At 46.4% G+C, this 15,209-nt stretch overlaps 1 protein-coding gene across 12 annotated transcripts in view; it reads left to right on the top strand.

The window, feature by feature from the left end:
* Window positions 1-14,829, top strand: part of ATP11C (ATPase phospholipid transporting 11C (ATP11C blood group)) — a 99,655-nt gene extending 84,826 nt beyond the window's left edge. For 4 of the 12 annotated variants that reach the window (XM_083486265.1, XM_083486268.1, XM_083486264.1 and 1 more), the window contains exon 29: window positions 11,274-14,829. In XM_083486265.1, coding sequence (XP_083342391.1) covers window positions 11,274-11,414 — 141 coding nt within the window. In that variant the 3' untranslated portion in view covers window positions 11,415-14,829. Of the gene's footprint in view, window positions 1-1,812; window positions 1,902-5,542; window positions 5,748-11,273 lie in introns of all 12 variants that reach the window. The other 8 variants (XM_083486261.1, XM_083486263.1, XM_083486266.1 and 5 more) reach the window with 4 other exon arrangements.
* Window positions 14,830-15,209: the final 380 nt, after the last annotated feature.

Here is a 15,209-nt window from a genome sequence, read left to right as displayed (position 1 = left end):
ATGTGGCTGTTTTATTCAAGCTGTAAAATGAGAAAAGGGTTTTGTCCTTTGATCCTCGAATTTTTATGCAGTCTGCCCAAGAGAAACTATCAGTTCTGGCAAATGAGAAGATTTTCTTGTGAAAGATTTATCAGGGGGAAAAAGAGACAACTGGTATCACAGTATAGTATTGTGTGACGTATTCAACTTCTTTGGTTGGCCAATCTAAAAAAACAAAGGTGTGTGAAAATGCAACCCAAGTGAGTGGGAACTGAGGTGGTAGAGCATTTTCCCTCTTGAAAGGCTAAAGCAAAGATACGAAATCTGTGGCCCTTCAGATGTTGGTGAGCTATAGTAGCTCTCCTCATCCTTGACCAGCTGGCCATGTTGACTGCGTCTGACAGCAGTTGAATTCAGTAACACCTCAGCGTACCAGCTTCCTCTCCCCATGTTCTAGGAACATGGCAGAGTTTTACAAAAATTGGGAGAAGAGAGCAAGTGAAGTTTGATACACCTTTCTCCTGCCCCCAGAAAAGAGACAGTCACCTAATGAAATCGACTTGACGGTAGACAAAAGAATGTTCCTTCCTCTGTGGCAGCACCTTCTATATGAGAGGCGTAGTCAAAGTGGCACCCTCTAGGCCAGTACTTCTCAAACTTGGGTCTCCAGCTGTTTTTGGACTACAAATCCCATCATCTCTAGCTAGCGGGACCAGTAGTCAGGGATGATAGCAGTTGTAGTCCAACAACAGCTGGGGCCCCCAAGTGTGACAAACGCTGTTCTAGGTGTTGCTAGGCTGTAGTTCCCATCACCGACCACCATAGCTGTGGTTGATGAGAGCTAGAGTCCATCATCTGGATGGTAATAGGCTACCTTATGGTAAAGTTTGCTAGCTATCCTGCATTTCTTTTTACACTGAAACTCTTAAGGGTGAGACAAAATCTTGGAGGGGAGAGGTCCTTTATTTTATTTTGAAAAATAATAATATTTTTGGTCATGTTTACGTTCCACCTTTTTGTCTGTCGTGGAACCCAACCAAGGCAGAGGATATGTGGTTCCCTAGTGATCACCCACCCTGACACTGACATGTCCCAGATCCATCAGACGAGGCGATGATGCCATGTGCCTTCGGACCATGCTCTGGCCAATGGCACCAAGAGTTAAATGCAGCCCCCAAGGAAGCGCCCATATTCAGGTGCACGCATAGATCTATATAGATCTATATAGCTATCTATATATCACACATATACATATGCACACACACACACCACCAATAATGGTATTAGCCCTCCACCCCCGTTCAGGAAACGGAAACAATCCAAAAGTATTTGGCTGGTCACCTTTGGAAACAAGATGCCTGGAAACGAGATGGGCGTTCTGCTGGAGCCAGCAGGGCTGATTCCTGAGTGTAAAAGATTACATACACAATTTTTAAAAATGCAATACAGATAAAGGTTCCCTCCCCTCCCCTTTTTTTGCCTGCTCTGGATAAACTGATTTTTTAAAAGCCTCCCCTCCTCCCTCTGGCCTATTTCAGAACAAATCAGCTTCAGTCGCTGTGCTTTTGTTCCCCAAGTCTTCCTGTTTAAAAACTGCTGCTCTCTTGTCTCTAACTCTTCAGTACTTCTCTATCTCAACATATTCTGTGTTCCCTGGTTTTTATTAACAGCGCCTTCCCCCATGTTGAGGAGGTATTTGAGTGGAAAGTTCATTTGTAATTTCTCTCTCTCTCTTGCTCCCCCCTGCCTGTCCCCGCATTCCTTTCTGCCCCCACCTACCTCCCTGCCTCTTTGAAATCTCCCCCTTTTTTCTTTTGTGCCCTTCTGAACCAGGTAACGAGGCGCCTTCCTTCCTCGGGAACATCTACTATCTTCGTGCTCTCTCAAACTTCCAGCAATCACAGCTTCTCTGAATGAATAAGGTGATCTTTCTTCTCTAATAATTGGAAACCCTTGAGCCACTTAGCTGCTTTCCTTTCTCTCTACGCATATAACCTCCTTGATAATGTGTGTGTGTCTTGCCTTTTCCTTTTGAAGATGCATCTCCTTGCATTTCTGCTTTTCACTGTGCATTGCTTCCTCCTGTCGTTCCATCTCTCCCCTTCCCCAAAGGCATCCCAATCTCCCCCCTCCCCAATAGCCCAGCTGTCTTTGTGCCTGACAAGGCTCTGAAGCTGACTGCTTGGAGATTGCAGCTGCCAGCATTGACCAGCTTTTGTGACTGAACCATCCATGGAAGAGCCAGTGGTGGTGTAATGGTTAGGGTATTAGGCTTGCATTCAAATCCCCACTCCCGCCAGGAAGCTCACTGGACGACCTTGGGCCAGAAACCAGTATCATCGACTTCATCATCATTATCAATTTATTTCCACCCCAGCTTTTCCCCCTAACGGGACTCAAGGCACTTTACACATAAACTCACCACCTATCAGCCTAGCAGTTGCTAACAATAGTGCTGACAATGTCAAGTTTGCAGGTTTGAACCCTGTGTGTGCCAGCTGCATTGCATGAAGTTGGACTAGATGATACCTCAAGGTCCCTTCCAACTCCACAATTCTACGATTTTACATTGCAGGGTTGGTGGGTTGAGGATAGCATGGAGATAACAGAGCCAAATGCGTCACCTTGAGCTCCTTGGAGGAAATACAAAAACTAAAGCAAATACCACAGATAGGACCATTACCCCTGCCTGTCCAGTGTTTTCTCCTCCCTACCTCCACCCTCCCTCATTGGTGGAGTCAGCTCACCCAGGTCGGCTGCCAGACGGCCCTTTCACTGGGATGCAGTGGTGGAGCTCCGGGGCGGAAGATAATGTACCATTTCAGACTGAAGGTGGGGAAACACTTTTTTTTTTAAAAAAAATTGCATTAGTTTGTTGTTGGCATGGATCTGTCTCGAGAGACAGTGGAGCGCACCTCCAGGGTGTGGGTGTGTGAAATCAAACCACTGGAGAAGCACAGCGCCTGCCAGTAACTCATAACTGCTGCCTCCCATGTTGTTTCTGCTGCATTAGCATCACCAGAGAGTGACCTCTCTGAGGCGCAAGCCTGGGCAGTGTACATGGAGGCCCTGGGCTGCCCAAGCAACAAGCCCCGCCTCCCTCAGCCTCCCTGATGTGGTCCAGGAAAAAGCAGAGCAAGACATTTGGCACCAGCTTGGCTGCAGAAGTTGCCAGAAGGAGGTGTACAAGGTGCTATCCAACCATCTTAGGGTCTCCACTCTGGATTAGTGTAGGGTTTACTCCTTAGCTTTTTGTTCTCCCAAAGTTATCCCACAAGGCAGCAGAGGTTTAGGATCAAGAGTTTTCCTTCCCAGACTGATGAGCTAGTCCCTATCTCACTGAGGGCTTGGGACCCATCAGCTGCCCTCACCTGGTTTTGCTGGCCGGTTGAAGCCATTCTCAGGGTGTGGACACTCTCACGTGCTGACAACTTCTAGGAACCCCTAATAATAATAAATTTTTATTTATACCCTGCCCACCCCAGCCAGAGCCGGGCTCAGGGCGGCTAACATCATGAAACTAAGACAGTATACAAAGTACATAAAAACAGGCAATCAGTTAGCTAAAATACATCTTAAAATGAGTTCAGAGCAAATTAAAATCTGGACAGATGGCAGTCCACGGGTAAAATTGAGCAGAGTGGGGATGAACTACCCCGGAAGCAACATGATATGTTCCCCCACAAGAGGTACAACCCTCCCCTAACACCCCATTTACTTTAGTGCTATTAGCTTAATTCCTAGACTGCTCTTCATCTGATGATTGCAGGGCAGGATTGCGCGGTATTCAAAATCCTAACAAAAATAAATGTATATATGCTATTAAAATGCCACCCATAGCTCCATAACATAGTTCCATACAGGAAACCTGGCAGGAGGCCTTCTCAGTAGTGGCACCAGCCCTGTGGAACACCCTCCCATCAGGTGTCTAGGAAATAAGCAACTATCCTGACTTTCAGAAGACATCTGAAGGCAGCCTTGTTTAGGGAAGTTTTTAATGCTTGAAGTTTTATTCTGTTTTTAGTTTTCTGTTGGTAGCCACCCAAATGGGTGGGGTATAAATAATAAAATTATTGTTGCTGTTATTACTCAGTTTTGTGAAAGGCTGGCCAGGAAGCTGCAAGATAATGGAAAATTCAGCCGCTAAGCTACTTACTGGTGCAGCCTATCACTCTTAAAGGAATTAACACTGATTGTAGATAAGCTACTGGGCCAGGTGTTGGTACTGACCTATAATGTCTTAATTTGTTTTTGCACCACTTCAGGTATGATTGCTGTTCATCAGGTGTGGGGGGACCTTCAGCCCATGGGCTAGACTTGGGTCACCAGGCCTCCCCATTTGGCCTGTGAGGCAGATTCCCCCTAAACCACACTTGTGTCAGATGTTGGGCTGGTAAAGACGCGGCTTCATAAAGCAGGAAAAAACTTCCTGCATGTTTGCTGATGCAGAGAGTTCACACCTTTTCATTTCAGGTGAGCTAGTGAATGCCTGCTGGGAACTGGCTGGCTCAGCCAAGCCCTGCACAAAGCAGGGCTGAGCTCCCTGCCTATCAGGTAACACACAGGGAGTTCAAACCTGCTTGAGCAACATCTCCCCCACCCCTTTGACAGTTGGGTGTCCCACCCACCTGACAAAGTTACCCCGCCAGGGTGCGGAAGATGAATACCTGGCCCCCTGGGCAAAAAAAAAAAAAAAAAAAGCTCTCCACCATTACAATTACTTGGTGGGGCCTTCCTTGTCATGCCGAAGCCTATGGGAATATAGCCAGTGGTCGCTAGAGGGAGGGCCTTTTCTGTGGTGGCCCCTGTATAGTGGAACAGCTTTTTCCCTAAGCTTAGGCTAGTGCTTGCATTAATGTTGCTTAGACACCTTTTTGAAATACACTTAAGACGGGAACAAAGTGCAGTATATAGACATGAACCTTTTTGTTGAGCTGGAACGGACAGCCGCAAGACTGCAGCAATATAACTTCCAGCACATTTGCAAAGCTAAGCAGGGTCTGGTATGGTTTCAAACTGGATTGTAGGGGGTTGAACTAGATGGCTGTCAGGGTCCCTTCCAACTCCACGATTCTATAGGTGGCTGATGGCCTATACATTTTACAAGGCCTGGCCAGTCCAGAGGCTTCTTATCTCTAGGTGATAATGGGGGCCAGTGTTGCACCCTGACATTCCCTCCTATCCATGAAGGGCCCCGTGAGGCTAGTACACAGAGAATCCTAGTTAATTTACTAGGCAGGTCCTTAAGAAGATGGAACTCAGAATCAGTGAGGCCTCTCAGGTGGGGGATAGCAGGTAGTGGTTGAAGGCATGTAAGCTGTATTTTCCCCCACACTCTGAATGGAGCAGAAAGCCAATAGGGTGAGGCTTTCTTTCTCTGCTGCGTTGAGTGGAGTTGTGAAAATGAACCACATGCTTCTCAGTTGATATCTGGGAAGGCGATTTTCTTCTTCTTCACAAACTGGTCTGCTTTTCTCACAGTAAGTTGTGTGCTGTCTCTCCACCCACCCCCCACCCCTCCCCTGCCACCCTTTCCTTTTAACGTTTTTCGTTTCCATTTTAGCTTCCGGAGCTCAGTTGCGTTGCCTTGTTAACCTCGCTTTGCCCAGATCATCTGTTGCATTTTCACATGCTTTATACTCTGTTTGCCTCACCCTTTGCAGAAAAGAGGGCGCCCTAGGATTGCAGCCAGTTCAGTGCCGACCAGACCGTCAGTCAGACCTCTCCTTTTAAGAACCTTCTCAGACGAATCTAATGTATTGTGACAGGTATCCTGTTCTCGAGAATTAGGGCCTGGGAAGGCATGGATTAACCAAGTGATCCCTGAAATCAATTAAAATGTGATTCTTGTAATCTCAGCCACTGGGGCTGGCGACCCTCCTTGCCAAACATCGCCAGGTACAATGCCTGCCATATGGGTTTTGGGTGCCATTTGGGAGTTTTGGATTTTCTTCTTCTTTTTTAGTGGAGATGTTTTTATTAAAAGCAAGATAACCAGAAGCGGGAGGGAGGGGTGTTCCCCTCTTCTCTTTTTAACCTAATATCTAGCACAGGCCAGAGCACTGAAAGCTTTTCGTTCAGTAAAAGCTTTGTGGCCATCTTGAATGAGGTTTAGAAGGTGTTTGGAGATGCATGGATCTTTTTTCTGCAAAAAGGCCCAGAAGCCAGAGGCGCCTGGTTTGCTTCTTGACTTCTGCACACTTCTGAGTCTTTGTTGCCCTTTTCCACAGGTCCCTCAACCTGTGGCTACTTCTCTCATTCCTGGAGCCATGAAAGCCAGGGGAGTTGCCAGATACCCCCAACCCTGGCCATAAAAACCGTGAGACATCCCCAGTTCCCTGAAACCTTTGTTGTCAAAACTGAAGTACACAGATGAAGGGATGGACAGAATTTGCATGCAATTGTTATTATTATTTTACTATGTAAATGCTTTCATTTGATTTTTCCAGTATAACAACATGAGAAGCCCCCATACAGTAAAAGGGGGAGGGAAAAATCCTCATCTCTCATGAGAATAAGGTGCAGAAGTTAGCCTAATATACCCTGCCATAATTCCCGAAGATTGCACGCCTGAGTCCATTTCTGATACGCATGCTATAAAGCAGGGGTTGGCAAGGTTTACCTCGCCTGGGCTGGTTCACTCCAGCAGAGAACCCTCCATGGGCCAGATCGCGCACACTCGTGATTTCCGTCGTCTGCGTAGACACAGTTTCTGGCGCCATGGAAGCGAGTCCCTGCGCTGCGCCGGTTTAGTGCAGTGCGTGGGAACTGGCCGAGCGGGCGGCTCGGTTCAGGGGCAGCTCGTAAGCCAGTTAAACAATCCCCATGGGCTGCTTGTGGCCCATGGGCCTTAGGTTGCTTACCCCTACTGTAAAGGCATGCCGTATTTCTGCAGAATCATTTTCCACTTGCTGTCCGTTCAATGCCTTTTTAGCATTTAGTCAACTTTTCCATGAGAGCCATTGTCCAAGCAGGCAACTGCAAATTATCCAAACCCTTCCAGTTTTTTGTGCAATCAGCAGATGAGCTACAGCCAGTGGAAGTGGGATCTGTTCTTTATGCAGAAGGTCCTTCTGTTTGTCCTTTTTTCTCTCCCCCCCCCTTAAAAATGTTAATAAGCCCAACTCATTTTGCCTTCGTTCATTCTGTCTTGACTGTGTCAACATCCTGAGCCACAAGATTGTAGTTACTGTGTTTAGGATATCGGTGGCCTTTGTACATGAATCCTTTTAGAAAGAACCTTTGTATGGTGATAGTTATTCAGCAGCTGGTTATACAGGAAGGCTGCTTTTTGAGGAAAGTTAGCTCCTTTTTCACCCAAGCCTTGGAGGCCTTTGGGATTGTGGGATGTGTGGCTTCTATTCCAGTTGGGTTCACTCACGGGTGGCACTGTGGGTTAAACCACAAAGCCTAGGACTTGCTAATCAGAAGGTCGGCGGTTTGAATCCCCGCAACGGGGTGAGCTCCTGTTGCTCGGTCCCTGCTCCTGCCAACCTAGCAGTTCGAAATCACATCAAAGTGCAAGTAGATAAATAGGTACCGCTCTGGCTGGAAGGTAAACGGCATTTCCGTGTGCTGCTCTGGTTTGCCAGAAGTGGCTTAGTCATGCCGGCCACATTACCCGGAAGCTGTACGCCGGCTCCCTCGGCCAGTAAAGTGAGATGAGCGCCACAACCCCAGAGTCGGCCATGACTGGACCTAATGGTCAGGGGGTCCCTTTACCTTTACCTAGCTCCTTTTTCACCCAAGCCTTGGAGACCTTTGGGATTGGGGGATGTGTGGCTTCTATTCCAATTGGGTTCACTCGCGCAGGTTTTATGGCAGACACCACTTCTATTGCTTTTTCTGTTACATTAAGTGCACTTAATGTGCCAGTGTGCAAAGTGGTGTGTAGAGCCTTGTGTGTCTCAACAGATACCGAGTCTGATATTTCTGGGCTTGCAAGGAACACAGGTATCTAGCTTATATTGAGTCAGACCATTGGTCCATCTAACTCAGTAGTGCTTACACTGACAGGCAGTGGCTCCCCAGGATTGGGTTCTCTCCCAGCCCCACCTGGAGATGATGGGGATTGCACTCGGGCCCTTTTGCACACAAGGCAAATCCTGTACCACTAAGCTAAGGTGGAGCAGATTGTCAGAACCCATTTGGAGCCCCATAGCCATTACAATTTTCACAGAAGGAGAGGTGAATCCTAGCTTATTCCCCAAAGAAGTAATTTCCCAGCCCTAGCATAAGCTTCTTTTGGAGTTAATCAAACCTGCAGTTGGTACAGTCCTCCAAAACCCACAGAGACCTGAGTGCCTCTGTGGATTTCAGTGGGGCCCAAGAGGTTTTTGGAGAATTGTGCTCAGTTTTAAGCATCGATGAATCCATGTTGGTTTCTTGGTGACTCCAGAAGTGAACATTTCAATTGGAAGGAAATAACAACTGGCTTCCATTGACTCCCCAAGTATTCTGGCATTGCACTTGTGAGGTGTTTAAATGATTTGATGGTGTTTAACTGCTAGCTGCATGCTGCTCCTATCTGAATAAGACTTGCAAAATCTCTGTATTTTGACATCACCTGGCTTTGATTGCCTGCTGATACAGAATAACATGATTCCATCTGTCTGTGCATTCTGTGTCTGTTGTGTATTCTGCACACACTGCACGCAACTCCTTCCTAAATGTTTTTGATTCTCAAAAGTGTGTTAATTGCCACATGTAACGAAGAGGGAAGAATGCCAAACCAATCACCTTCCTACTTCCATTTAAAATATCGCCCTGTAGATGCACATGGTCCATTTCATGCCCATGATAGTCATCTCTGTTTTCAAGTTTTTCCTCTGTTACATAATATGGGGGCAAGAAGACCAAGTCATTGTTTGTTTGTTTGTTTTAAAATGTATTTATTATAAAATGCTAGAATCTGCCTTCCAAATGGAAAACAAATCAAGAACAGCTAAACACAACTATAAGAATGTCCATAGATAATTAGGAACAATAATAAATAATGGACTTCATTCTGTTTGTTAATGCAAGGATTATTGCGTTTGCAGACAGGTGAGTTTTAATGTTGCACAACAGAGGAATCCAACACAAAAGCTGCATTGGTGGGAAATGGTTCAGCAAAGTTGCCATCCACCTGCTTATGTATTCCCTTCTGCCAAATGACATCCAACAGTGACTGAGGAGAGTCCCAAGGATGCTCCATCCCTGTTACAATTTCTGAAATTCCCGTCTGTCCCTTCAGTTAAATATAAAGTGTGGGGAAAGTGAGAGACCAATACCAGAGTTCAGTCATTGCAGGCCATCTGGGAGAATCTCCTTGTGTGTGGATGGTGCTGTTTCGGCCAAGTAAGGATTGGTACCTGGGAACATGGGTTTGCTATTAGGGAAGGCGTGGGGGGTATTTTGGCCTTCCAGATGTTGCTGAACTCTACAACTCCCATCAGCCCAAGCAAGCATGGCCAGTGGACAAGGAAGATAGGAGTTGTTCAGCAGCAATGGCAGGGCCCAGTGTTCCCCACCTCTAGAGTATTGTTGTTGTTGTTAGTTGAATTAATATACCGCCCCATACCCAGGGTCTCAGGGCAGTTCACAGAGTAAAATCAAGATATAAAACCTCAAAATACGTGGAGGACACCCTGTCATTCTACAATGTAACTTGGGTGACTTGCACTGAGCAATAAAATGACATACCATCATTTGTTGATCAGAGAGCAGATAGGAATCAGTCTCATAAAAGTTAAATAGCTCCACCATGGCCTCTTAAAACAAATAAACACAAAGGAAACCAGTGAGGCAGATTTGCACAGTGACATCTTCCTTAAAATAAACTCTGTCTTTATTATTTATTTATTTATTTATTGAATATACAGTATACAGTATATGAATATACAGTATATATATAGACAGTATACAGTATATATATATATACAGTACCGCCTTATACCAGCAGGTCTCAGGGCATCTTCACAGAAAAAAATCAAAATATAAAAACACAAAATTCATAATCAAAATACAGTGGTACCTCTAGATACGAACGGGATCTGTTCTGGAGCTCTGTTCACATCTAGAGGTAAACGTAACTAGCGACGGCACGTCTGTGCACACCACTTTTCGCTGCGCATGCCATGCGCATGACCAAGGTATGACTGTAAAAACAACAACCACCCAATAGCACCCCCCCCCAAAAAAACCCACATTTTAAATGGGCCTAAGATGTCAATCAAATCAACCAAAAGGCCTGGTTAAAAAGGAATGTTTTTGCCTGGCGCCTAAAGGTGTATAATGAAAGCACCAAGCGAACTTCCTTGGGGAGAGCATTCCACAGACGGGGAGCCACTGCAGAGAAGGCCCAATTCTCGTGTTGCCACCCTCTGGACCTCTCAAAGAGGAGGCACATGAAGAACTATAGATAGAACTCTAAAGCTTGCATTTATATCTAGGCAGCTTTGTTAAGTGGGCAGTGTGGAAAGCTGCTGTGGTTAGCAGAAAGGTGAGGTGAGATTTCATACTTGGAAAAAACAAGAAAGCAAACCTTCCCTTCAACGCTAGGTGGCACCCAAGCTTTTTATTTTCTGGCAACCTCAGGCGTTTCCTCCTCACCTTGCCCCTCAGCTTGGCGAATGAAAGAATCCCGTCCCATCCCATGAAGGGGATGTGGCTGCTCACAGAGGCATGAAACATCCTGTGATAATCACAGCAAAGCAAAGGAGCATGAGAAGCATGTGTTTTAGCACTGTGCGGAGGTCCTTCCCTAAACAGAGTTGCACAATTAACCCGTTTGAATGCACATGATGCTCTGCTAACCCCACTAGCCACACCCCCAGCGTACGTCTAAAGTACTAGGATGCCCCTTTAAAGAGCAATGGCTTTCCCCAAAGAACTGTGGGAACTGTAGTTCACCAAGGGAGTAGAGGTTTTCTGGGAGACCCCTGTTTCCCCTCACAGGGCTGCAATTTGCAGAGTGCCCTGGGATTGATTGATAAAACACACGGGGATGTGTAGCTCTGGGAGTGGGGGGAAAGCACCCTTAACAAACTACAGCTCCCAGAATTCTAATCATAGCGCTTATCTGCTTAATTACGAATTTGGTTTGGCATTTTCCCTCCCCAACCCCTTTCCAAATCATGTAGCTCTTTAACTCCTTGCAAATTCTAAGCCTTGATTTCTGACATGGTGCCACTCTGCTGTATCTGTTTCTTTCCCTTCCTGGTCCATGTTGACAACAACAACTTAAGCTGAATTTCTCTCTCTTTCTTCCCAACCCCTGCCCTCCTTCTCCCCCCCCTTTTCTTTTTTTACAGCCTAACCCCCTGGAGCTGCCAATGCTGTTGTCCTACAAACCGCGGGGGAACAGCTACACCTCTGAAGGAAAGCCAGGGAGCTCCGTGACTAATTTTGCAGAACGTTGCCATCTCAGGATACTTCAGATGCAAAGATTTTAACCCCAGCACACAGTTCTAAATGGACAGCACTCTCGGAGTCAAAAATGAACGCTTGGAAGCAAATCAGGCCCACCAGAAAAAGAAAAAGAAGAAAAATACAAATGGTTCTATATTTTGGTTAGGCTTTTTTGCTTTCTTTTTTTTAAGAGGACCTTTGGTTTGCAACATAAATGGGGGTGCCATCCTTTTCATCTGTTCCCCTTTCATCTGTCCCCCTTCCTAATGCAAGTTTTGAGAAGCAACCTGGCTGTTTTGATGACAAGAATTGTGTGAGATTTTTGCCCACTGCAATGGATGATCTGTCCTCTGTTCAGCCATCTTCACCCTTGTCCAAGGAAGTGGAAGGGCTGTGCATGGCTCTCCCAACCAAAGATATAGCACAAGTGGTATGTTACAGTTCCCCCAAAATAGCACTAGGAATTTTTGGTAGGTAACCATTCTGTTGCTAAGCCATAAACGATGTTTGTTGGCGGAATCTTAATTTCCCCCATCGCCACCCCAGTTCCTCTAATGAGAAAGTTGTGCCATACCCTTTTAAAGGGACAATGTGGACATTTAGAGAAAACACACCCACCCCATTTTTTTCTCCCATCCAATCCGACCCAACAGGAACACCTGAAAAACAAAACAACTGAAGCACCCATTCTCCCAGACATCTACGTCCATCTCAAAACCTGAGGTTAATTCCCACCTTTTTGAAATGTGTCCTTTGTCCAGGCTCTCTCTTCTCCCACCGAACAGGTATCTCACAGCCAAAGTGAACATGCACCTATTCCCCCCCACCCACCCAAACTCTAGATTGGTGTCCTTTGGCTGTGTGAAAATGTGGGACCTGCGTTTTCTGACCTGCTTTGACTTCTGCTGTGATGGGTTTGCGCACCTGCCTTTTGGATGGAGGTTGCCACATTGCCTAGAATGTATGACTTCTTCACAAGCTCAAGTCAGTGTCCCGAGCACCGTCGAAGGATGCAAGCTATGGGTTCTTTGCTGTGCTAACCTTGTCCTCCTCTTCCGTATTCTGTTGAGCGGGTGGCAGGTCCAACCCATGAGACATCAGCCCTCCCTCCCGCCCCCTTTTTTTGAAAGAGTGTGGGATGCAAAACCTAAAACAGCCTGTACTGTTATCCCTTCTGTTCTGTGAAGGGAGGCAGGAGACGCATCACCTTCAATCTCCTCCAAAGTGTGGCACATCTTAATGGCCAATTCCAACAATAGGTTTCAAAGACGTCCCCTGCAGAATCCTTTCAATGTGGGCACCTGGCGCTATTTTGCATGTGCAACGCCAAGCATGCCTTTAGCTGCACGTGTCTAGTGGGTGCATGCGTTTGCCGCCATGTAGTGTCTGATGTGGCTCATTTGGGCACATGCAGTGGACACAGAACACCACGGGTTCCCCCTCCCTCTCCTTTACCGTGAGTGTTGCACACAACCTCAGCACTTCCTGCAACGGTCGAAGAGGCCCTGTAGAAAACTGGTTTGGAATTTACGACTCAAGTTAAAAGAGTGTAAGCTTCGGTTCACACATTGCTTCTATGCAAGGCAATGGATATTCACCAGCAGCAAGCAGTTCCACAACAGTAGGGCATATGTATGGTCCAGTTAAAACGTTTTTGTAGCAGATCTGAGCCTGTGATGATGTGGCGTGTGGCGACTGGGGCTGCTCCTAAAACTCCCCAACATTTAATCGAAGTTCAGTCTTCCTTTGCTCATTCTTTCCCCATTGCCACCTCTTTTCAAAAAACACAGGGCCAGTAAATCAGAACTTCTCACTTCCGCTGTGCCTACAAAGGACATATTGGAGAATTGCTAGATGTTACTGGGGAGGCTGGCAATGACCCACATCTCTCGGGAAAGAAACCAGTGGTGTGGCTCTTGCCACTCTTGGAATAACAGTTCTTAATTTGATCCATGTCTCACCTGCAGTGTCCAGATAGGTCCCAAAGGTATCTTGAATGGCGGCCTGAGTGCCAAACCATTTGGGAGGGATGTTTATATGCATATTTCAATCAGTGCTTTTGTGACTTCTCCAGTGCTAGTGCTGAAATGTTCAGCTCTAATGTTCTCTGTATCAGGGAAGGAGAACCTTGAAGCCCCCCAGATGTTATTGGACCAAAGCTGCCATCAGCCCCAGCCCACATGACTAGTGATAATGGGAGTTGTGGTCCACAACACCTGGGGGGTGGCAGGCTCCCTACAGGCAGCCTTTTGCCTAGTGGTTGTGATGAGGATTCACTCTGCACCTCCCATTCATTTTAGTTCGAGGAGTGTGGTGGTTTTATTGTGGTTTTGTTGTTGGTGTTTTTTTTGGGGGGGTGCTTTTTATTCAAAGTGAGTCAGGAGAAGCCTCAAGCTTATCACCCATCCATCCACCCTCCCTACCCCCAAGTAACATTAATTTGGTAAGTTTACCAAAGTATGGTTTCTGCATTTTGTTGCTTTCGAAAATACCAAGCCGCCTCAGAGACAGTTTCATTTCAGCCCAGTCCACCCGAAAGTAACGTGAACCTAGCAGTTCATTGAGATTTATGTAGAGCCTTGGAGGAAGAAAAGAGGAAAGATGGCTTCTTTGAAATCCCATTTGTAAAATGATGGGTTTGGTCTGGCCTACAACACAGAAAAGATGGGGGTGGGTGCTTAAAAAATGGACCGTGCCACTTTAGATAGGAGATGGGGGATCTCCCAATTGAATCCCCGTCCATTGTGTCCTCCAGTGGGGTGGTGGTCAGACTTGCTTCACATGGAAAACTGGATTTTAGAGAGAAATGGCCTAAACAGCTCCCTGATGTGCTCCTTTTCATGGGAAACTCATTCTAACATGGTATAGTTCTGCTGCAGTTTTCCCAGGTGATCTGCTCTCTGCATAGACCGGGCCTTAATCAATACTAACCTTCTCTGCACTTCATTCTGTATTTTCCAGCAACTAAGTGTGGCTGATGGCTTCTCTCCCTCTTCCCAAGGCAATATAATTGTTGCTGAAAATTTGCATATGGTCAGTGACACGGAATAAGCAAACAAAAAATTAAATTCAGCTTTGCACCTGTGCCACACCAGTCCAAAGAGACTTGTGTCAATATCTTGAAACTTGCCTGACTTAAATCTGAAGCAGAACTTCTGGAAAATACATTTGTTCATTTGTTTTTGTAAATACGGGGTGGGGGGGGGAGGGTGTAAAATTATATATACAGATTTTAAGATGCATTTTTCAGCTTCTTGCGAAAACCCAGCAGGACTGCATTCTTAATTTTTATCACTTCAACTGCAATTTTATACGTTCATGTTGCTTTATATAATGACAATGGAATGTGAATGTTAACTTTTATGAATGCAACTCGCTCCTTTTTTCCCCCTTATGAAAACAAACCTTTTTTTTGTTTTGTTTTGAAATAATCAATAAACTTTGGTATGTTCTGATTGAGCTTGGTGAAGTTTGTTGTCTTGTCAGGGGTCCTCAAACTATGGGACGCGGGCCGAATCCAGCCCGCCAGGGTCCTAAATCCGGCCTGCCCAGCCATTGCAGAACCCGCTGTGAAGCCATTGAGGAGACTCAAAGCGCTTTGGAGAGCTTGCTCCACGGTGCCTTTAAGCTGAGCAGGCGGGAGGGAAAGAGGCAGGTCAGGATTTCCCCCTCCTGGCCCTGCCTTGCCTTGAAGCCTGTCTCTCCCCACGTGTCCGCCTCCCTCAATCACCAGCCACCATGCTGCTCGCTCATGCCCTGTGCTCCGCCGCCCTCTCCACCTGATCCAGCCCTGTTATCCTTGCAGCCCAGCTCGGCGGCCCCAACCACCTCACCCTCCG

This window comes from Podarcis liolepis (assembly GCF_965112155.1).
Source record: "Podarcis liolepis genome assembly, chromosome: Z".
Classification (NCBI taxonomy): domain Eukaryota; kingdom Metazoa; phylum Chordata; class Lepidosauria; order Squamata; family Lacertidae; genus Podarcis; species Podarcis liolepis.
The sequence above is the reverse complement of the archived record's forward strand: the minus strand, read 5'-3'. Positions and strand labels throughout refer to the sequence as shown.